This window comes from Neomonachus schauinslandi, chromosome 5 (assembly GCF_002201575.2).
Source record: "Neomonachus schauinslandi chromosome 5, ASM220157v2, whole genome shotgun sequence".
NCBI lineage: Eukaryota > Metazoa > Chordata > Mammalia > Carnivora > Phocidae > Neomonachus > Neomonachus schauinslandi.
Genome location: NC_058407.1, coordinates 72,081,611 through 72,106,789, shown reverse-complemented (window position 1 = coordinate 72,106,789; position 25,179 = coordinate 72,081,611). Strand labels below are relative to the sequence as shown.

The following is a 25,179-nucleotide window of genomic DNA, read 5'->3' as shown; positions in this document are numbered from 1 at the left end:
TATAGGCAACATATAAATGGATGTTGTTTTGGGGTTATTTGGGTTTGGTTTTGTTTGTTTTTTAAATCCATTCAGCCACCCTACGTCTTTTGATTGGAGCATTTAGTCCAATTTACATTTAAAGTAAATGTTGATAGGTATATACTTATTGCCATTTTGCTAATCGTTTTCTGGTTGTTTCTGTAATTCTCTGTTCCCTTCTTCTCTTGCTTTCTGCCCCTGTGGTTTGATTTTTTTTTTTAATTGTTATGTTTGGACTCCTTTCTCTTCATTTTTTGTATATCTATTGTTTTTGCTTTGTTGTTACCATGTGATTCATATATAGAAACATATATATGTATATATGACAGTCTATTTTAAGCTGTAGTTGTGCAACTTCAAATGCATCCTAAAAGCACTACACTATAGGACACCTGGCTGGCTCAGCAGGTAGAGCATCTAACTCTTAATCTCAGGGTTGTGAGTTCAAGCCCCACATTGGGCATGGAGCCTACTTAAAAAAATAAATAAAAGCACCACACTTCTACTCTCCCCCACCACATTTTATGTTTTTTATGTCATATTTTAGATATTTTGTTTATTATTTACTGCAGTTATAGCTGATTTTACTATTTTTATCTTTTAACATTAATTCTAGCTTTTTAAGAATGGCTAATCCACTGCTTTTACTATATATATTGGCCTTTACCAGTGAGATTTCTTTCTTTCATATATTTTCTTATTTCTAGTTATGGCCTTTTCTCTTCCACTTAAAGAAAACCCTTTAACATTTCTTGTAAGGCTGGTTTGGTGGTGATAAACTCTTTTAGGTTTTGCTTGTCTGAAAAACTCTCTCCTTCAATCCTGAATGATAACCTTGCTGGTAGAATAGTCTTGGTTATGAGTTTTTTCCTTTCAGTACTTTAAATATATCCTGCTACATCCTCCGGCCTACAAAGTTCCTGCTGAAAACTCAGCTGATAGTTTATGGCATTTTCCCTGTATGTGACTATTTGTTCTTCTTTTGCAGCCATTAAGACACTCTAACTTTTGCCATTTTAATTATAATATGTTTTGGTGTGGATCTCTTTGGGTTCACCTTGTTTGGGACTCTCTGGGCTTCCTGAACCCAGATGTCTGTTTCCTTCCCAGGTTAGGGAAGTTTTCAGCCATTATTTCTTCACATAAATTTTCTGCCTCTGTCTCTTCTCCTTCTGGGACCCCTATAATATCAATGTCAGTAGGCCTGATGTTGTCCCAAAAGTTCTTTAACCTATCTTACTTTTAAAAATTCTTTTTCTTTGTGCTGTTTTGAATGGGTGATTTCCATTACTCTGTCTTCCAGATCTCTGATCCATTCTTCTATATCATCTAATCTGCTATTGATTCCCTCTAGCATATTTTTCATTTCAGTTATTATATTCTTCAGCTCTGATTGGTTCTTATATTTTCTAATCCTTTATTGAAGTTCTCACTGTCCTCTTTCAAAGTTTGGTGAGCATCTTTGTGATCATTACTTTGAGCTCTTTGTCAGGTAAATTATTTCCATTTCATTAGGGTTTTCCCCCCTCCCTTAGGGTTTTACCTTGTTCTTTTGTTTGGAACACATTCCTCTGTCTCCTCATTTTGCTTGACTTTCTGTGTTTCTATGAGGCAGAACAGCTACCTCTCCCAGTCTTGAAAAATGTCTGGTGTGGTAGTGTCCCCTGTGCAGACTGTGTGTAGTCTGGAAGCTCTGGCAGGCTGGCTGGAGTTCAAATGAGCAAGAGCTGGGGATCCTGGGGTATGCCATGCTGGGACAAGGGGAATCCAAGGGGGTCCTTGGTGGGACAGCTGGTAGTGGAGTAGGTACAAACCAAGGGTGGGTCCTGAAGTGTGCCACCCGGGGCCACCTTGTTGGGATGACTGGATCAAGTGCAGGCCAGGGGGCATGACAAGGTATACCATACTGGGACTGCCTTGGCAGGATGACAGCTGGTGTGGGCTAGGGTGTGATGGAGAAGCCCTAGCAGGTCAGCTAGAGGGTCTGTACCCTTCTCCTGCAAGCTCTTCAAGGTGGAAGGGAAATACAAAAAAACAGCTCTCATCAGCACTTCTGACCCGGGAGGGAGTTCTAGCACTTCCCCACCCATTTGGTGAATGCTCTATGGTGAGTACATGGATTTTCTTCACTTATAGTCTAGTTGCCTTTTAAACTACTATATTTTTTGGGGGGGGGCGGTTTGCTGTGCTCCAAGGCAGGTAAGTCTGCACACGGGCCACTCAGTGATATTCCTGTTACAGTTTGTAGTGGTGGGGTAGAGTTCCTGTCATTATTGTGTCTCCATCTCTCCTACATTTCTTTATATGGTCCCTCTATCATTTGTTGTACAGAAGCTGCTCAATCAGCCCTGAGTTCTTCAGAAGGAATTGCTCTACATATAGGTGTAGATTTGGTGTGTCCATGGGAAGAGGTGAGTTCAAGGTCTTCCCTGCTACCATCTTGGCTGGTCTTCCAACAGTGCTGGTTTTTCATACACAATTACATAAATTCATGACTATTAAAATCAACAAGAAAAATTAAATCAACATACCTACTAGTTACAAATGATTTCTAGATTATATGTTTAGAAAAAGGAATCAATTTTTATTCTGAACTAATTATCTTTTATTAAGTATCACAAAATGAAATTGCAGCATATAGTATCTGCATTCTTTGTGAATGCACAATCACACTGACTTTATTTTCTTTTTATAAACACACAAAAAAATAGGTTGTTTTATAGTGAGCACTTATTTTTTTAAACCTATCTGTGGAAACACTTCTTAAAACTGCATCTCTTTTGGGGACACATTTTTGTTCATTTGTTTGTTTTGATAATTGATGGTTCTTTGTTTAAGTACTGTCCAAGTATCTTCTTTATGCACCAAGAAAGAAACATGGTAACCAAGTCTGTTTTATATTTTTCATTAACTACAACACCTGGCACTATGCTTATCATATCGGAAGTGCTTCATAAAGAAACAACAAAATCAAAAGGATAAATATATTGTGGCTTATATGGATTTGCTTATCAGTTCTTCCATGGTTACTTGGGAGCACTTTCTTATGTTATAGGAAATGATATGTCTGAATGTCAAGGACAATGTGAGTTTTGCTTGCAGAGTGAGAGAAACAATCAGCTCCCAGAGCCCCAGAATGATGTTTGATTTGAAAGCTGTGCTGTGTGACAGAGATGAAATGAGATACCCCAGAAGTCATCTCCCTGGATACAGTCATGTCTTCTGCTGTCTGCAACTCCATTTAGGGTAGAGCCTGTCACGCTGACAGAATTTCACAAAATTATAAAGAATTGAAGGTTGATGGAACCCGAGTTATTAGTAAAGTGATGTTGGGGGTAAGGGGTAAAAATATTAATATCAGCACACAATGATTCTTCACTTTAAGAAAAATATTCAGGTTTTCTTGTGTAATTCATCTCCATAACTAGATGAAGAAGCAAGGAAGAGAACGGCATTCATGGTCATTTTCTCATCTGAGTGTACAGATACGGTCTCATTTGCCTAAAGGGTATTTCTTTGTAAGTGCATCTCATCTGTATTTGTTTCTAAATTACTTTTTCCATATTCATCTATTTGTATAACAGAAGCTTAAAAACAACGAAATACCCAAACAAACAAAATAAACACTGTAATTTAACTTGGATCAGATACTCACATTTAAAACTTGGTAATTCAGATCATTCTGCTGCTCTAAGGGAACCCAAGGTGGTGAACTGTTTAAAATATTTTAGAGTGATTTTACTTTATCGTAAGCACTTGCTTGTATACCAAAGATAGTCTGTGATGATCCTTAAAATAGCAGAAATTTTCTGAGCTGAATAAACATAGATAAATGAAATAAATGAGCAAAATTAAAAAAAAAAGATTTCTCAGAAGAAGTATCTCAATTTCAGTGAATGAGTAAAAACACAGCAATATTTAGACCTACTGGCCTTTGATCATAAGGAATTATTATTCACTTTCCAAAGGCATGTGACACCCTCTCTGGGCAGGGGCATTCCACTGCTTAATTGGTAAATTTCAGAATGAAGCGTTTAATGGTGAAGAGCTGTGTTGTGTTCTTAAAGCCCACTTCTAGTGTCTGCTAAGCCATATGATCTTCTAACGTTCACTTAACTTCTTTAAGCCTCATTGTCATTGGTAAAAATGGGGAAAATAATAGCATCTGCCTGCGTTTTGCTAAAGGATAGGAAAGAGATTCCATGTAAATTCCATGTAAAGCTCTTAGCATGGTGGTCAGCACAATGATGACTATATCATAAATAGTGGCTGCCATGACTATTGCTTTTGGATAAATGAGCAAAATACTTACTCAAATCGCTCATTTTGAACAAACATGACAAAGGGCAGCTATTTCACTTGCTTATGAGGCCAAAGAAATAAAACAAATGGCGATTTTAATGATTCTTTCTCTCTTGCAAAGCTGGAGGTAAATTATTGAAGAGGGCCGTATTTCTTGACACCTGCAAAGTTGACCTTAAGATTTCTAATCACTATAAAGAGAACTAAACCATGAAAATGTGTAGAGCCCTATTTGGTTAATTAATCCATCCTTTCTGCTGTCAAACAGAACCACTCATAAATATGATGTCTCTCTCTACTGCTATATCAAAAACTGCTAGTAGTCTATCCCTATATCCATTCTTTGTTTCCTCCTTTGTAAGAGAATCTGATTCTTAACTGGGAACACTCTGGTCCCCCTTCCTCTTCCAACTGCTGAATAAAAGAATACATTTCCTAGTCTCCACTACAAAAAGAAATGGCCAGGGACTAATTCTGGCCTGTGAGAAATACTGTGTGGGACTTTTCAGGAAGACTTCAAAGGGAGCTGATGCAGCTGGGAAGCATTATTCCTTCTACATTTTCTCCTTCTGGCCTGTTTCAGACCTGATGGTGGAGCTCCTGAAGCCATCTTGGACCATCCTTGTGAACTTGTGATGAATACTTGCGTGGGTAAAGCAAAAAGACAGGAGCCTGAATCCCTGATGATACTAGATCTAGTACATTTTCTCCAAATCCCCTACATTTTAATATATTTTACACAAGAGTAAAAGAAACTTCTCTCTTGTTTAAGCCAGTTATTTTGGGTTTTTCTGTTATATATAGCCAAATACAATACCTAGTGTTACAAGAGTATTTTTTCAGTGCTTAAATGTAAGTTTCTACTCACTTCTAAATATACTCCGAAATATCAGCTTCTGCTCAAGCACCAACATCTCTCTAAAAACGTGAAATGTGAGTATGGGTTCAAAGTGTAAATAAAAGCCAACCTAAGATATTGCCAACTTCTGACAAGGGGCTTTGTTTCCTTAACAGCTGGCTTAATAACTGGTAAATGGTTAGTGTTCAGCAATGTAGGCCAAATAAAAACAAAATGTGGGTAAGAGTCGTGTGTGCCTGTGACTGCAAGTTGGTAATGCTGATTTCCCCCATCATCTCAGTTAATGTCTAGTGGTGAGTAGGGCATTTAGTAAGCAAGCTGGTTCTTTCAAGCTACTTGAACACTATGAAAGGTGACCTAAAAAGTCTCAGAGTTGATGCCTCACTCCATTAATCTCACCCACCTAAGAATGACTGAGGCTCCATGGCTGAGCACAACTCTTACATGTGAGCTTGAACTTGGTAATGACGATGATGTGAGTGCTCTAGCTTGTCAAGGTTATTTTTCTTTGTGATTCTGTTTTTTGAGGTGCTCATGACTATCTATCTTACCTCAGCACTTCTCTGATTGAGGTGGTAAATTGTTCCTTTGTGACTCTTCCTTAAAGGGTAAACGAGCAGTTAAGCTGCTTTTTTTAGTGCTACAATTTCTGTTGCTCCAATTTCTCTCTGACAGGATAATTACTAAGTTTGTCTCTCTTGGAGTCTCAGAGATTCATGTTTATTTGAGTTTCATTTATGAGTAAATTTCTTAGCTTTTTCTCATATATGTTCAATTTGTTGCTTTCTGTCTTTTAAGACTTTAATCTTCAGAGATCTTGTAGATTTTAAGTTACTTTCAGAATTATATAGCCATTCCTTTCTTTTCGTTTTCCTGGATAGATTTCAAGTCTCTGTTGATTTTTTAGGAAAAATATTCTCTCAGAGGAGTATTTTTTCTTCTCTTTATTATTTGTATATATGATTTTACTTTGCTCTTGCAGTTTAAAATCTTTAGATCCCTGTGTCTTTCCACATCTTCAAACTCAGTTCAACTGAGTTTATCAGTTCAAACTGAGTTTATCAGAACAAAACAGGTGAGTGCTGAAAGCCAAATGCAAGCATCTAATTAAATGGAAACGAAAGATTATCAGTGTATATCCAGGCTTGAAGAGCAGTTATAGGGTACTACAAAGAACTTGTTTGAGAACCTTCAATTTGCTGAGGTAGGCATAAGATTGACAGAAAAATCTCTTACTGTATTTCCAAATCAGTTTATGTACTTAGTGTAGTTACAGAGGAAAACATGCAAGTTAACACCACAGTCATGCAAACATCAGGTCTCACTACTCGGTCAGATCAGTAAACAAGTACCTTATGATGTTAGTTGCAAGGTATTTTTTTTTTAAATATTTTATTTATTTATTTGAGAGAGAGAGATAGTGACAGCATGAGCTGGGGAGGAGAGGGAGAAGCAGGCTCCCTGCTGAGTGGGGAACCTGACATGGGGCTCAATCCCAGGACCCTGGGATTATGACCTGAGCTGAAGGCAGACGCTTAATTGACTGAGCCACCCAGGCTCCCCGTTGCAAGGTTATTTTTAAGAAAGGAAGCAAACTGTGGGAGAAAAAAGAGAAGAAACATAATTTCTGCTTTCAAGTTACAAATTTCTAGTTGGGAAGGCAAGTCATAAAAACTGGGCAGTTAAACTACATTAACAAATAACATAACAAGTCATTCCAGTCACCAAGACCTGACAACATCTCATCCCTTCACTTTAGGTCTTAATTTAGACTCTTAAAGGTTTGTCCTTTTGCCATTTCTACTTTGCTGCCAGGAAGATCTTTGTAAAATACAAATCTGAAGTAACATTAATGTAGCTTCACGTATTTTTCTTTTTTAAAAAAGATTTTTATTTATTTTAGAGATAGAGCGGGGGGGGGCGGGGGGGAGAGAGAGAGAGAGAGAGAGACTTAAGCAGACTCCACGCTGAGCATGGAGCCTAACATGTGGCTCGATCCCATGACCCTGAGATCATGACCTGAGCTGAAACCAAGAGTCAGACGCTAAACTGTGTCCCCCAAGCGCCCCCCACATATTTTTTTTTTAATGTGGGAGTTCAAAATCCTTATTTCTGGTACATATGACTTCTTATAATTTAAATTCCCAACAGGCTTGTCAGGTATATTTCTCACCAACTCCTACTTTTGTTTAGAGTCCACTCCATGTTTCCTGAATAGAATTACAGGCATCATCTATTTTCTGAAAATCTGCCTCAAATTCAATGCCTGAAAGTGCGAGAGACATCTGCTAACAGAGGAACTACCACAGGAGCCTTCCCTGGGATCCAGGGGCACTGACAGTGTCTTCTTTCCAGAGGAAAGGAATTGGAAAGATGACTTGAAAACCCCAACTTTTAAATGTCTAAACTAGCCCATGACAGACACCTGAAACAGGACTATGGGAAGGGTACTGGAGGGCTAGGGGGTGAGGTGGGAAGAGTCACTATCCTTCCCAGACACCACAGCCAAGGCCACACAGCAGGGGCAGGGCCTTAGCTGCTCTCCTCCACAAACTCAGGTGACTCCCGTGAAGCCGGCCCCATGTCCATCTGTCTAATGGGAGCAGGGGATAGGAAGGTGATTGGGTCAGGCCATGGCAAAGGATGCTCACTGACGATGTTGACTCTGATTTGCAAGGAAACCCCCTCCGCTTGAAAAAGGGAGAAAGGAGACAGTTTTCTTTTTTTCTTTTTTTTTTTTTTTTAAAGATTTTATTTATTTATTTGAGAGAGAGAATGAGAGACAGAGAGCACGAGAGGGAAGAGGGCAGAGGGAGAAGCAGACCCCCCGCTGAGCAGGGAGCCCGATGCGGGACTCGATCCCGGGACTCCAGGATCATGACCTGAGCCGAAGGCAGTTGCTTAACCGACTGAGCCACCCAGGCGCCCCAAGGAGACAGTTTTAGACCATGAGAGTTGGAGAACCAGTGCAGCTCTGCAAAGCTCAGCATAAGCACTGTTAAGAACTTTCAGGCCCCCCTTCCATGGCCTATACCTTTTTCATGCCAGTGCCCTGCCCGCCATGACAGAGCTTAAAATTACTGCTCCTTGGGTCATCTCTAAAAAAATTAGCTATATAAGGCACATAGTTTAATGAAAGAAAAAATTGGATTCTGTGAAATTGAGCATCTGAAACTGGAAAATATCCTGTACTTGTAGATCCTACAAAATATTAAGCTTTCACTTGTTTGTGCACACACGCTACTTACTCCCTTTTGTCCGGAACGCTGTCTGCCCAGCTTTGGGAAATGTTTAATACTATCCTAAAAGTCAATGGATTTGGCAATGGGTAGTGATGGAACCAAAAAAGAGTTATTATTATAAAACATAATTAGATGAATGACTCTTTAAAATACTGAGCTTCTCTACTGCACAGATATATTTTTCAACAATCTGGGTATTAAGTAAAATAAGGTAGCCTAGAGATATTAACAGAACAGACATAAAACAAGTACAATACTAACTCTTCTTCTAATTCTTCTGCAGTTGACTGATATGACACTGTCAGTTCACATAAGAATAAAAGGCCACTTTGGTATACACACCGGATTCCAAGTACAAAAAGCAGGAATATTAATTTAGCATGTTTAGATTTCTGGTTTATTCTTATCCTATACAGTAAATCAACACCCACACCCAATATGAGAGATGAAAAGAACATTAACAAAGAATTATATCTGTGTTAACATTAGTACATGCTAACTGCCAGGAATTTATACATTCATTGAATTTTAAGTCTTTGCTGACCCACAGCATAATACATGATTGTAATAACATATGAATGAAAATAATACATATTCTTGCCAAATTTGATTACATTAACCAATATTTGTTTGAATTATCTTCAATTTCAAATGTTTATTATCTTACACTAAACTTTTGTGAAGATATGTATGACAGTCCCCATATTAATCATACAAAGATAAAAACGAGAAGTCAGTTAAGAGTTAAATATTCAGGCCCCACAGAGTTAAATGTTTGTATAAATACTAATCAATTAACATAAAGATTTCCTTTGTTTTCAGAATTGATAAAATTAGAAAATGCTAATAAGTTCTATGAAACACTTTTATTCCTGATTTGCCAAGACTAATCAGCATGGATTTAGGATATAAAAGTTAAAAGCAAACAAAAGAAAAGATAATAAGCTTAAAAAAGTTAAATTCTGACTCTCAATTAGGTTACTGGTAATGAGTTTATGACACTGATAAAGTATAAAAATGAGCAGTGCATTTTTTAAGCCTCTGTGGAGGTTAGAGACTTTATTAATCTACCAAAAAGCTGGTCCTAATGTACAACATCACTTCAAAAAAATTGTTCTAAGATGAAATTACCACAGAATTGACATAATCACCAATGCTAATGCCAAAGAGTAACAGGTTTCTACAAAAAAATGGGTAACTATGCAATATGGATGCACTGGAAGAAATACAGCTACACTAGATGTATCAAGTAAAAAGCAGTGGAATGAAAAACAGATTTGTATCATCAGCTACCTAATAATACAGAATATTCAAGACATGCTGAGCTTTGAGTTTATCATTGCATATTAAGTACTCCTACACAGTTTACAGTAAATTTTCAGAGCGTACCTTCCAAAAATGATAGAATTATCTATTTCCCTATGCTGAGAATAAAAAAGAATGATATTCTTTACTCTTGTGTTAAAATATCGACTATAGGCAATTGTGAAAAAGCATCTTTCTCTTCTACAAACTCAAAAGTTCTGTGAGGGTAGGAACAATGTCTCAGTATCTTTTGTCCTCTGTCATCTCAGAACAACAGAGTACTGAAAGATGTTATGGAATCTGTTTTCAATTACAAGGGATAGTATGTTTTATAAAGGACTATAACACGGGTGGGTGGTTTTGGGTGTGTTAAGATCCATAAGGTGCTTATTAATGATTCTAATACAACTTGTTACAAACTTTGTATAAAATAAGTAGCTTGGTAAGTCATAGTGCTTTCATCAGATACTCATTCACATGGGTTAGTTTTTTTCATGAGAAATAACATTCTACTGGGAAGAAGTAATAATGAATCGGTTTCTGGAACTGTTCTGGGATATTCTGGTCAATTTTCCCTTTATGGGCCTAAAGCCCTGTTAACACGGCAGTACAAACTGTGACTATAATTGATTGCTCCTGAGTAAGACCAAAATTCACATGTACGTTCTACAGTGCAACAAACAGAACTTAAAATGCTATACAATTCCTGTGAGAAATTTGTGTCAAGAAGTTATTGTCCTGCAGTGCTGCTTTAGAGAAAAAAGGGGACTTGTCCATTGAATGAACCTCAAAGAAGATAAGAAACCTATGGCTGACCACCACCACTGCCGATCATTTTCTAGTAGGAGGTAAGAAAAAGGGTCCGACTATCTTGCCCACCTGAAGCAACTGCCCAGGTGTACACACAAAGAACTGAGCTGAATTATAGGCACCTGCCTCTGTGTCTCCTATGCTCCCTCTGTGGGGGTCCAGAACTAGACACACTTTTGGGAAAATAAAGAAATCTTACCTCACCAGAAGAAGGCTGAACCAGTATGGGGGATAACTAAATGTTGTTTGGCATTCCTTTGGAAAAAACAGTGCTTATGGTACACGGTCTCTAGGACTAGTTTCTTGATCAGTGTCCCCAGATTCCTAACCTCTTTCTTTTTAAAAAGAATCAAAAGCAAGTTTAGGAGAATGAAGGGAGTCCTCTCTAATTTTGATAAGGTCCTAAGGCAGGGATTTATAAACTTACTCCTTAACACTTCTAAGCTGGGCATTATTTTCTTTCCATAAATGATTCTCCTACAAGTCAGTAAGGGCTTTGTGAGAGCGTGGTATTTATTAAGGTACCTCTTATTTTGCTAGGATCAGAGATGTTGAAAAGGTGAAATGATTCGCAGTGATTTTAAAGAGTTTTAATGCTAGTTCAATTAAATGGCACCCTTAGGACAAAATTTAATTAGGTTGCCTCTGGTTTTAACAATTCTCATCACTTGATACTTGTTTTCAGGGAAGTATTTTGTTAAATAAAAACTTAGTATTTAAGTACCTGGCATTTAATGTGCAGAACTTATAACCCTTCCCTTTGCTTTTCGAGTAATAGATACCTAACCGTGTCATTAGAATACTCATAGATTTGGGTAGTACTGACACATATTCAAAGAAAGTTTGACTTTAGTTTGACTAGTTTGACTAAAGAGGGTGGTGGAGAGAACAAGGTGGCTCTGCAATTTACTAGTTCCATCACTCTCAGCAAGCTATATAAACTCTCTGAGCCTTATTTTCTTACCCATAAAATTAAATAATGATAGCAACTTCCACGTAGGGAAACTTAAGGGTAATATGAGATTATATTCAAAAAGAATGATACCTGCATACAGTAAGAATTAAAAGAAACTATTATTATTAAATAAAAAGCATGCCTGCAATTATGGTCCATCTATCTTCCTAGGCATATCACCTGGGGTCATTTAACCTGCACTGAATATCCACAGAATTGAACTATCCAAACACAGTCTCTTTCCCTCTAACCAGTCTACTCCCAATCATATCTCCAAAGACCCCTTTGTCCTCAAGCTCACCATCCATGCAATAACTTCAGACTCCTGTTATTTCTTTCTGGAGGTCTCTGTCCTTTTCTCTCAGTAAGTCCCCTAAAATTCAAGCAGAAAACTCTTTCTAAAGCTCAAATTTGATCGTGTTACTTCCTTGCCTGATGCTGTTGAATGCTTTTCATCAACTACACATTTTGACTTATATAAAGCCCTGCCCTTCCTTCTACCTCATCTCATGACCGGTGTCCCTTCACCAACATTACCAAACTTTAGAATTCCCTGAAGAGCTAATCTGTTTGACACATGCCCTGGGGGTCATCTCCACTTTCACTGGTCTGAGAAACTCTTACCCTGGAAGAATTAGATCAAGCTCCCTCCTACCTATATGAGGACTTAAATACAGGGCTATAAACTCGGATGAGGGAAAAAAAAAAATTACACCTCTATTTCATTAGCCTTTTACTAAAATTTAGCATTTCCTTCAGTTATGAATGTAGGCAATAAACTACTGACAATAGAAATCACATATATTTTCATATCCCATTACAGTAGTTGCAGAAATCACAAAAACCATTTACATTCACTGTGGTTTTGAAACTACTTAGCTCTGCAGCTAGATCTATTAATGTTAGTGAAGAACTATATACATTACTATATAACAGGTTTATTTAAAAAATATTTGGCAGTCATATTTCAATATAATTGATTTCCCGTGTATTCATATAATTTATTTTATGCAGCTGAGAACATTACTCTCAGAAGGCGTCTAGAAGAATGTTAAGGTTAAGAACCCTCCTGTGTGAGGCCTTCTGTGATGGCCCCAGGAGAAGTGAATTATGCCAGGGCATGCTCTGATACATCCATCAGCCTTGATCACGCTACTTTGCAATTATTTATTTGCATCTTCCTCCCTCCTAGCTGTGAATGTGGAGTAAGGTTTCCTTTTTTCCCTTTAATCTCAGTATCCCCTGACCTACTGTCACTCTCAAAAAATGTTTATTAAACAATGAACTGACTACAAATTCATATACATATTTTCCTAAAGTGCCATATTCTTTGATGTGCTAAAGTGTGTAGAATCATACAACAACCAATTGCTGGATGTCTGCTTCTAAAACCAGGCTGTTCCAGATACCTGATTTCATTTTTCTAGTCTTCTAATTTATTCACCATATAACCTGGATGTTATAGTCCAAGAGGCATGTGTCATACCATCTTGTTTTGTTATTTGCTTATTAATACGAGGAAAACATTCTCTTGTTACTACCAAGCAGCAACCTGAAAAATTCACTGAAGCATTACCTGCGCAGCATGTGACTCGTTGCGTGCCCAGAGATCTTCCCAACTAAACTGCGGAGTCTTTTAGCAGGCCTACAGAATGAATCAGTCATCGTGCTGTAGACATGAGTAGAGGTAAAGCCCAAGCACTTTGAAGAAACAAAGGCTTGGAAGCTTCCTACACTGGCAACTATATATAGCAACAGAGTGTTGCCAAATTTTCTAGCAAATATACCTAACTCCTAGGACTATGAAATTATACTAAAAACTTCCTTCCGTCAGTGCATCACCTGCCTTCTCTCAACTCCAGCCAGCCAACCCACCTCATCCAACCAACCCCCCCCCCCCCCCAGACAACAAAAAAAGTTTCCAAAGTTACATTCACTAAAGAGAGTCTTTTAACCACATTGCTATGCTTTGTATTAAAAAAAAAAAATTTTTTTTTTAAAGGATGGTCCACAGCGATAGGTAGGGCAAACACAGAAGGGGCTGTGTAACATGCTTTTACATTGTGATGGAAATGCTTCAATTTAACAAACCAGAATGATTTAGTGTTAATACCTGAACTGTTTTCATCGCTCATTTGATATCATAATTTATAAGAAAGTGATCTTATTTTATTTAAACTTAGAGAATAATTAAGTGTTTTTTTTTGTTTTTTTTAGAAACTCCATTTAGGGGCGCCTGGGTGGCTCGGTCAGTTAAGCGTCTGCCTTCGGCTCGGGTCATGATCTCAGGGTCCTGGATCGAGCCCCACACTGGGCTCCCTGCTCAGCGGGGAGCCTGCTTCTCCCTCTCCCTCTGCTCCTCCCCACTGCTCGTGCTCTCTCTCTCTCTCAAATGAATAAAGTCTAAAAAAAAAAAAAACTCCATTAGTATTCATTTTATTTGTAGTTTCCTTGGCCTTTATTGTAAGGAAATACCCCAGTGGTTATGGCTGCAGTCTATTCCTGTCACAGTACTGGAGAGTGTATTCTTTTTGTTTACATGGAACAAAGCAGGGATGATATTCTAAAGTGGGTTGGCTTGAAATGTGAACGGAACTCCTCCAGGATGATTTTATTTATTCATTACAATGACCAGAGCTCTTGAATGAGACAAAAGGTCCTTATGGGTTACCAGAGATACATGTTTTTCCCTTTGCCTTTTTGTGTTACTTCAAACCTAAATAGACAAGTTCATGAGAGCTTTTCTCCAAGTCTTCTGAGGTCCAGAAGGAATGTTTCAAATAAGAATATGAGTGACAGCTAATACTAAGGACTGTTCTTACTATGTAACTGCTATATTTAATTGGAAAGCAAGGGAAAGACTCTGTAGAGTTATACCCCAGGAACAGTGTTTCTGAGAAGTGGACGGCTGTGAAGTGTCAGATCCCTGGGCTCCTCTCACCTGAGTACGATTCTAACCCTGCCTAAAGCATCTGTCCCTGTATGTCATCCACCCGATCACCCAGCCCTGTCACTCCCTTCCAAACTATTGAGTTTTTGTGTCTCCATGGCCCATGTCAACTTTGCATTACTTCCTTCCTAGGCTCCTGAGCTCTCTTACCTCATCTCCCTCTAGCACCCTTTGTTGTCCCTCTATCAGTTCTCCACTCTGCAGCCAGAGTGATCTTTTATGTTTTTAAATTAAATTTTTTTTCAGAGTCATCTTTTAAAAACACAAATCTGATTATGTCATTTCATCTCATCACCCTTCAAAGGCTTCTCAGTAATCTAAGATGATGTCCTGAATTCTCATGGTTTATGAGGTCCCGGCATGGTCTGTCATCCAGTTTATCTTTGTGGCATTCTCCTGCTTGCCCGCTATGACCCAGCCTCACTAGCACACTCCTTAAGAAGCCAGGCTCCCTGCGTAGGCCCTGTCTACAGGATGTGTCTTCTTCCTGGGATGTTCTTTCCCTACTTTGCACAGCTAAACTAGAGTCCTCTTTTTTGCCTTTCTGGCTTCCCAAGAAGCACTTCTTGATTGTAGAAAACACAAGTTTATATAGGGGATCCTGCTATTGTGGGGGTCTTTGCAGGTCCCTTGCCAAATGCCAAGGCATGAAGATAAAAAGGTCATGAAGCAAATGAGAATGTCCCATAAGTGACCAACTTCCTCCAAGAATCTCTTCCACAATTCTCTCATCCAGGCATCAAATTCAGGCCTAGGTATTTAAATCTAGCAAAAGACATGTATAACCATTTGGAGATAAGGGTACATGATAAGGTCAGGAGGTTTTTGTTTCAACTCTCATTTTCCCTTTACGTACATTTATCTTCATCTGAAGTAGGTCTATGGATATTATTCAACAGACATATTGTCCTCTGTAACCTCAAAGAATATTAGCCTATACAACCAGGCCAAAAAATTAAAATAAGTTAATTTTAATGGAAATCACTAGACAGAAGACAAAATTTGACAAAAATGGAAAGTTGCAATTCATAGTATAATACTATATTCACTGTCAAGTTGCTAAGAATTACTGGATACAAACACATCATCACCAGGATGCCAAACACTGGAAAAAAAAATTAGGGGCTAACAGGGCTTCTGCACATTCTAAGTTTTATAACTAACAGCTTTAGACTGTCATGCCAACGTGTGTTAAATCACACAACGTTGGCAAAGGAGAAGGAAAGTATAGTGATTGCAAAAATATTCTTACTGTAACTAAACTGTGAGGAGCTACTTAGTTAGGCATATACAGTTTCTCAAAACTAGTGTCATTATCATAGGGAGGTCTATAATGAAGCAACAGTTTAGAAATTTTAATGCTTGTAAACTTCATCTGGAGAGGAAAACACAAAAATATTACTCAATAGAAAAAGAACCACATTGATTATTTTTGTATGCTTGCTTTAACAACATTCAAGGGAAAAAAGAAAAAGAAATGAAAGGAAGCTGGCAGTTAAAAAAATTGAAGCAGGGCACCTGGGTGGCTCAGTTGGTTAAACGACTGCCTTTGGCTCAGGTCATGATCCTGGAGTCCCGGGATGGAGTTCCGCATCGGGCTCCCTGCTTAGCAGGGAGTCTGCTTCTCCCTCTGACCATCCTCCCTCTCATGCTCTCTGTCTCTCATTCTCTCTCTCTCAAATAAATACATAAAATCTTAAAAAAAAAATTAAAAAAAATTGAAGCATTATGGTATGTGATTCTTAATAGAAGATGTACTGGAATCAGCCAGGGGAGTATTTCTAACATACCCTCCACCATTCTGCTGAGGCAGATCCATGGGAATGAGGGATGGGTAGCTTTAAACACTTCCTCAGATGACTCTAAGTAAGATTCTCAACTGAGAAATTTTAAAAGGGAAAATAAAAATGAATTAGATACACAGCCTTTTTGTCAACTCCTACTAAAATATAGTGATTGCCTCACCCAATAACCACCTTTCATTTTCATGATCTCTTCTACCTGGTTGCTCATAGTTAATCAATTACTTATTTTTAATTGCTGTTGATTTTTCTCTCCTAAATATATTTAGGATTTGTCCTACCTGTTTACCTTCAATATTGCCACCATAGTTCAGGCAATTATCATCTTTCTCATAGACAACTCTAATTACCAGTTTCCCTACATCAGCATATGCCCTCTGTGCATCCCACCCCCAGAGAGAAAGTTTAGACTTGAAAATCTGGTCAAGCCACTACCCTACTTAAAACTTCTCAATGGGTTCATGTTCCTAGACTGAAGATCAGAATCGTTCACATGACCTCTGAGGTCCTGCATGAACCTGGCTCCGCCTACCTTACCCGTGTTCTCTTAAGCTCCTCTAATTGCAGTAGCATTCTTTCAGTTCCTTGCACTTGCCAAGTTCTCTGTGCCTTGCATGGCCTTTGTATATGCTGTTTGTTCTGCCTGCCATGCTCCTCTCTCCCTTTCAGAGCTCAGTTCAAACAGCCAATGCTCAGGGTAATCTTCTCTGAAAGACTACCCATCATCCCATGCTCATCTCCTATTATAAGCTTTATTAATTATAACAATGGCTACATTATTTACTGAATGCTTGTTATGTGCTAGGCACTGTTTTCTTATATTAATTTATCCTTACTATAATCCTGTAAGTAGGTGTTCCATAAATATTTTTAACTACATGCATGAACACATGAATGAATGAATGAATGAGATTAAAACCCTGAAATTTCACATATATTTTAGGAAATATCTGCCTACTTTGAAGGATTTTATGATAGCAATTTGCATATACTGAGATCACACTCAAAACTAAGAAAATGTCAAGAATTTGAGGGAAGTGTTACTTAGGAAAGGTATGAATCCTCAAAGCTTTGAAAGCTCTCATAAGAAACTATGTTTAATCGGATAAAGAATACTTGGCCGTAACTGGAATGAATACACACTCATTGCTACAGTCTATAGATTTCTACAAGCGGAAGTGCTGAGTCAGTAGGTGTAGGCGTTTGACTCTTATTAGGCAGAGTTGTATTCCTTCCAAAATGGAGAGAAATTTACAATCTCATCAATAGTATACATTTTTTAGATATTAAATCAATTTCCCTTTTAAATCTGTTTTATTTGCTCAATTTTCCTATATGGATCATTCCATGAGGAAAGCACAGTACCTACATTTACAGCCTAAACTATTACTCATCCTATGGTACTGTATTGCAAACATGACTTTCATGCTTATCTTAAAGAAAGGGGAAAGTGTATACATAATTTTAACAAAACAAGAACACAACCAGGAGACTAGAACAAAATCAGTATGGGGAATGCAGGCCTATTTTACATAATCACTCAGAATATATGTACGTCCTATCAAATTCCCACAAAGCATAATATGTAACTGAAAGATGGTACACAACATATAACTGTTTTCATATTCACTGTCTCCCAAAGGACATCTAAAATTTGGTTCTGTTTTAAAAACTACTGCCTGTTTTTGTGATGAGAATAAAATTAAGCTGTACCACTTCTACTCCATTATACTTTGGTATTGAAATCCTAGGTAGATGACAACTTAGAAGGATCAGAAGGATTAATAGGTTGGTAATCATAAACTGCTATGCAAACTAACTAGGGCAATAAATATTTTTATTTAAACTCTAAAAGTCGATGTCAAGAAAACTACTTTATTATGACAATCATTCAAAAGTTTGTCATTCTTTTCCTGTATCAGAAGTTCATAAAACTTTTTTCATACTCTGGCTAACTTTCTGCCTTTAGATGCCCTGACCATGCGTGTATCAGTCTTATTCTGAATCTAAATTACTCCATCTAAATCAGACATCATATATCGGAGTTGTTGCTCAAACAACAGTATTTTTTTCTTTAAGGTTTTATTCATTTATTTGTCAGAGAGAGAAAGAGCACAAGCAGGGGGAGCAGCAGAGGGAGAAGGAGGCTCCCCGCTGAGCAAGGAGCCCAATGTGGAGCTCGAGCTCAGGACCCCAGGATCATGATGTGAGCTGAAGGCAGACACTTAACTGACTGAGCCACCCAGGCGTCCCAACAACGGTAATATTTTAAATAATTTGCCAGAAGTAACTATGTTAAAAACATTTTACTTAAAATATCTATCAAGAAAAAATCAAAAGCAGAGCACGCAGAATTCTGGTAATTGCTCTATCATCTAGCAGTTGATGTGGGATGTTGAAAGAAAGTAAACATCACTACATCTAGGAATAGTCTATTCTAAAGTTAACTTTTTTTATCAAGACATCTTTAAGTCTTTTTTAGAACAAGAAAAAGAATATTAAAAAATCAGTAGGCAAATATATAAGTAAACTTATTAGTAAGAGGAAGGAGGAGTATAACTATTTACCTCTAAAGGAAAGTAAATATCAGAATCTGGGACCTGGAAGGCATAATATATATCCTCTCATTGTTGTAATGAGAAACCACCATAGATACAATACCCACTCAATATGAAGTTCCAAGTGGATTCCAAGTGGAATTTAGTGTATCAATGTAATGTTTTAATTTCATATAGGAGTATATAACTAAAAGTTAATAAATTAATAAATCATTTACCCATTGACTTGAGACTTGTGTCCATTTAGCTGAGGCTGAAGGACTATCATTTTTTGTTTTTAAAACTAGGTCTTGGGGCACCTCGGTGGCTTAGTCAGTTAAACGTCTGACTTTTGATTTCAACTCAGTTCATGATCTCAAGGGTCGTGAGATCAAGCCCTGTGTTGGGCTCCACAGTGGGTGTGTGGAGCCTGCTGAAGATTCTCTCTCCCCCTCTCCCTCTGCCCCTTCTCCACCCCTGTATGTGCATGCGCTTGCTCACTCGCTCTAAGTAAATAAATAAATAAAGATAGGTCTTGTTCTATCCATGTATTTTAAAGGGGCTGCTAGCCTTTTCAACCACAAAAATGAAGTTAATAAACTTTGAAACTCTGCTGCCAGATACATTAATTGACCTGTTCATTCAATCTCTAAGTAATTCATTTGTGCATTCTTTAGTCCATCTGTCTATCCATCCATCCATTTCTCCAACCATCTAATCACATAGTGTGTATACCATTAGACTTAACATTAGAGCTCCTACACCTGCAATTGGCCATCAGAATTATTTCACTCTCTCCCACCATCTCTTTCCACTTTTTAATGTTCTGGAAGAACCCAAGCAGTGAAAGAAAACTTCCTTTTTTGCTTACATGAATGAGAGGATACTTGTGAAATTCTGTGAAGACTGTTAGAATACACAGATGATAATCTCTTCTATCAGACATGTACATCATGGAAAAGTTTAATTACTGATGATTTATTTTACCTGGAATGTAGATGCCACTGAGTAATACACATATGATCTAAAATGGTTTCACAGTATTCCTGCTTAGATTCCATATCAATCCCAACTTTTAACTTCCAGAAAGATGTCAATATTGTATCTAATACTTTTCCTTAAGCAGTTTTGTCCTCATGTCTTTGCACATGCTGTTCCTCCTGCTTATGGTCCCTTCCCACCACCCTTCCCATCGTCTTATCTTCCTTCATAAGCAAGGTCCTACTCATCTCTCAAATTTTAGAAAAGTTAAAAGCCAACAAAAAGTTATTAGAGTTAGGTTAAGGCAGGGGAACCATTATGAAATCTCACCTGTATCTTGTGCAAGTACCGTTCTGTCCTGATGGAGCTACTGGTTTAAAAGTGATGCGTGGGGAAACCTGCGCTGACAGTAGAAATCCCAAAGCAAGAACTAGGAGTGCTACAGTGGTACCTAAAAAAATAAAAATAAAAAAAATTAAATTAAAAAGAAGTTTTACATCAGAGAATAGTTGGCAACATTTTTCAAAGCAGACTGGGTTTGGTGAGACATACCTCTGAAAAAAATACTTTTACTTTCATTGGATTATTAAAAAAAAAAGTTCCTAATATATATACAGATTATCAGAAAAAACTCACCAGCACATTCACTGTGAAACATGACAAGAGTGAAATTCAAAGCAAATATATTTGCTAGCCAAGCAGAGGACTGGTAATGATTTTCTTAACAAACAAACAAACAAACAAAACAAAACAAAAACAGGGGTGCCTGGGTAGCTCAGCTGGTGAAGCACCTGCCTTCAGCTCAGGTCATGATCCCGGGGTTGTGGGATCAAGTCCCACACTGGGCTCCTTGCTCAGCGGGGAGTCTGCTTCTCCCTCTGCCTGCCGCTCCCCCTGCTTGTGCTCTCTCTCTCTCTTTCTGACAAATAAAAATCTTAAAACAAACAAACAAAAAAAACCTTGGATTGCTGACAGTCTCACAATAAACTAATGCAACCAGCGTGACTGAGTACCCAAGATGTCAGAAGTATCAAAGGCGACAGACTCACACCAAGTGTTGCTCATGTTGCCAAGAAAATTGTTCTAACGGCGTTCACTGTTTAAGGTCCCAAATCAGTCTGAACATTTCAAAAGCAGCTGAGAGAACATTTCTTATTAAAGAGGAGTAGCATTCTTTCCTCATGAGTTGAAGGTGCCAGAAAGGATCTAGCACATGTATTCATTTCTTTCCTGCTGGGGTCTGGAAGTAGAATCTTTCAATTATAGAAACAGTGATTATGCGTATCACTTAAAAGGCTCACTTTTGAGTCCCGGAGAGACATCCTGACAGTAAAAAAGAAAGTTTTCCAATTTCTGACTATTGTTCCAGCCACTGAGAGGATACACAGTCACAGGAAGAAAGAAAATACGATTGTAGTAATTTGTACAATTAATTTGAATGGGGCAATGTGTTTAAAATAGGGAATTTAGGGAGGGCATTTCGAAGTTTTTATTGATTAAACTGGGAGGTAAATTTAAGATATGACCAAAAATATTATTAAATGAATGGATAAAAGGAGAACTTTGGGAAGCACTGTGCAAGTGCAGTGGAATTATATAATGGCTGAGGTGTGTATGTTTAAGATGCAGCGGATGTGTCCAGTTAAATGCTGTGGTTACATTCCAGTTCTGCCATTTCTTGACTTCTATGATCTCGGGCAAGGCACAGGACCTTTCCAAACTTCAATTTTGTCTTCCATAAAACGGGGCTTAGTGAAAATACTCACCTTGCAGAACTGCAGCGAATTTTAAATATCCTAATGCATTTTAAGGATTTTGGTAATGCTAGAAAATGCTATTGTACTATCATAGTCGTTAAGAAGCAGCAGCATACTTTCAAAATTGTAGAAAAAAGTTGAAGGAAGGGGGAGGTCTGAAGGGGAGATAAGAAGTCTGTTTTTGCCATACTGGGTCAAAAAAGCCATGAACCTAAAATCCAGCTTGTTTGCCCCTTGCTGACTTAAAACTCAAACCAGAACTAGGAATATCTGAGGCATTTCTTTTCTGAAAAGACTATCGGAGCCCTGAACTGGGAAACTGAAAAGAAGTCTTTTAGAAAGAGAGGAGATATATTAGGTTTATTATGAAAATCATCCCTCTCTCTTCAAACAAAACAAACCTTGAATTTTACTGTAAATTTGCCTATCACAGAACCTGGGTCCTTACCTATTTCTACAAATTACTTCCATGGCATATTGTTGTGGGGCAGGGAAGATTTTTTTCAATCTGGGAATTTTGATACTTTGAGATATGAAGGAAACATGATATGTTTCTTTCATAATGCTTATTAAATAACCTGTCTTCATGATAAAATATAAACTCTAAGATAGTATGCTTAGCACATACTCACATACATCTAAGGCCTGGAATACAGTAGATCCCTAGAAGTACTGGTTGCATTAATGAATGGACCATAGCGCCACAGATTTTTGTAATATTGAATATTTTTGGGAAAAAAATTAAAAAAAGAACAAAATCTTAAGACTACCCAATTGAGGTCATAAGGTTAGAATGTGGTATATATTCTAGTGAGAGTTCTGCAATATATACAATGTGTCTCTTGCATCCATCTCTAAAAAGGTCCAACTTACTGCAAAATATGGTGAACTGACCATTCTGGATGCACAAAATTCCTGAAAAGCTGGCGATTCAACCCTTCTTAAGCACAAATTTTATTTTATTTTAATGCATTTTGGATGACAGTCCTTTAAAAGTCAGTATTACACCTTTACATTCTTTATTATATAAAGCAGTGTTTCTCAGTCCTGATTTCCTATTGGAAGCAAATGCTTGGGATGTATATAAACCTCTGACTCAGAGTCTCCAGAAAATGGGGATCAGATACCTGAGTTTTAAACAGCTCCCCAGGTTATTGGGCATCCCATATGCCTGGGCATAACTTAACTTATACATACACACAAACACACACACATATATATGATATATATAATTTGTAAAATAAACTCTTTTTAGAAAGATTTATTTATTATTTGAGAGAGAGAGTGCGATAGCACGTGCGGTGGGGTGGGTGAGGGCAGAAGAAGAGTTGAGTCTTAAGCAGACTCCTCCCTGAGCACAGAGCCTGACACGGGGCTCCATCTCGTAACCCCAAGATTATGACCTAAGCCGAAACTAAGAGTTGGATGCTTAACTGACTGTGCCACCCAGGTGCCCCAATAATAACTTGTAAAATAAACTTTTAAGATGCTAAACTCCTTAAGGGAAAGGCATGGTATCTTAAATGACTTTATTTATGGAATAAATTTTAAAATGATCACCTAGTACTGTCATATACCCATATACCTTTAAAGCTTAAAACTACTTGAATTATTTCCTTTAACAAGTTACAGATGTTTTATCAGCCACCTGTTAGTGTTCAGATTATTATGGTTACTGTCGAATGATCATTACTCTAACCCAGAGTTGAGTTGAATATAGGAAGGCCTTGGATCGGGGCACTTAGCCCATTTACATTCAGGGTAACTATTGAAAGATATGAATTTAGTGCCATTGTATTGCCTGTAAGGTGACTGTTACTGTATATTGTCTTTGTTCGTTTCTGGTCTATGTTACTTTTAGGCATTCCTATACACCAACAACAAGACAGAAGAAAGAGAAATTAAGGAGTCGATCCCATTTACAATTGCACCCAAAACCATAAGATACCTAGGAATAAATCTAACCAAAGAGGCAAAGAATCTGTACTCAGAAAACTATGAAAATACTCATGAAAGAAATTGAGGAAGACACAAAGAAATGGAAAAACGTTCCATGCTCATGGATTGGAAGAACAAATATTGTGAAGATGTCAATGCTACCTAGAGCAATCTACACATTTAATGCAATCCCCATCAAAATACCATCCACTTTTTTCAAAGAAATGCAACAAATACTCCTAAAATTTGTATGGAACCAGAAAAGACGCCGAATAGCCAGAGGAATATTGAAAAAGAAAATCAAAGCCGGAGGCATCACAATTCCGGACTTCAAGCTCTATTACAAAGCTGTCATCATCAAGACGGTATGGTCCTGGCACAAAAACAGACACATAGATCAATGGAACAGAACAGAGAGCCCAGAAATGGATCCTCAACTCTAGGGTCAACTCATCTTCAACAAAGCAGGAAAGAATGTCCAATGGAAAAAAGACAGTCTCTTCAACAAATGGTGTTGGGAAAATTGGACAGCCACATGCAGAAGAATGAAACTGGACCATTTCCTTACACCACACACAAAAATAGACTCCAAATGGTTGAAAGACCTCAATGTGAGACAGGAGTCCATCAAAATCCTAAAGAACACAGGCAACCTCTTCGACCTCAGCGGCAGCAACTTCTTCCTAGAAACATCGCCAAAGGCAAGGGATGCAAGGGCAAAATGAACTATTGGGACTTCATCAAGATAAAAAGCTTTTGCACAGCAAAAGAAACAGTCAACAAAACCAAAAGACAACCAACAGAATGGGAGAAGATATTTGCAAATGACCTATCAGATAAAGGGCTAGTATCCAAAATCTATAAAGAACTTATCAAACTCAACACCCAAAGAACAAATGATCCAATCAAGAAATGGGCAGAAGACATGAACAGACATTTTTCCAACGAAGACATCCAAATGGCCAACAGACACATGAAAAAGTGCTCAACATCGCTCAGCATCAGGGAAATCCAAATCAAAACCTCAATGAGATACCACCTCACACCAGTCAGAATGGCTAAAATTAACAAGTCAGGAAATGACAGCTGTTGGCAGGGATGCGGAGAAAGGGGAACCCTCTTACACTGTTGGTGGGAAAGCAAGCTGGTGCAGCCACTCTGGAAAACAGTATGGAGGTTCCTCAAAAAGTTGAAAATAGAGCTACCATACGACCCAGCAATTGCACTACTGGGTATTTACCCCAAAGATACAAATATAGGGATGCGAAGGGGTATTGCACCCCGATGTTTATAGTAGCAATGTCCACAAGAGCCAAACTGTGGAAAGAGCCAAGATGTCCATCGACAGATGAATGGATAAAGAAGATGTGGTATATATATACCATGGAATATTATACAGCCATCAAAAGGAATGAAATCTTGCCATTTGCAACGATGCAGATGGAACTGCAGGGTATTATGCTGAGTGAAATAAGTCAATCAGAGAAAGACATGTATCATATGACCTCACTGATATGAGGAATTCTTAATCTCAGGAAACAAACTGGTCTGCTGGTTGCTGGAGTGGTGGGGGGTGGGAGGGATGGGGTGGCTGGGTGATAGATATTGGGGAGGGTATGTGCTATGTTGAGTGCTGTGAATTGTGTAAAACTGTTGAATCACAGACCTGTACCTCTGAAACTAATAATACATTATATGTTTAAAAAAAAAAAAAAAAAGA

The 25,179-nt window shown here is 37.9% G+C and overlaps 1 protein-coding gene across 1 annotated transcript in view; it reads right to left on the bottom strand.

Annotated features, from left to right (window-relative positions):
• SLC2A13 (solute carrier family 2 member 13) overlaps positions 1 to 25,179 on the bottom strand; it is a 357,230-nt gene that overhangs the window by 79,854 nt on the left and 252,197 nt on the right. The window contains exon 6 of the mRNA XM_021690384.1: positions 20,095 to 20,215. Within this exon, the coding sequence (XP_021546059.1) occupies positions 20,095 to 20,215 (121 nt within the window). The remainder of the gene's footprint in view (positions 1 to 20,094; positions 20,216 to 25,179) is intronic.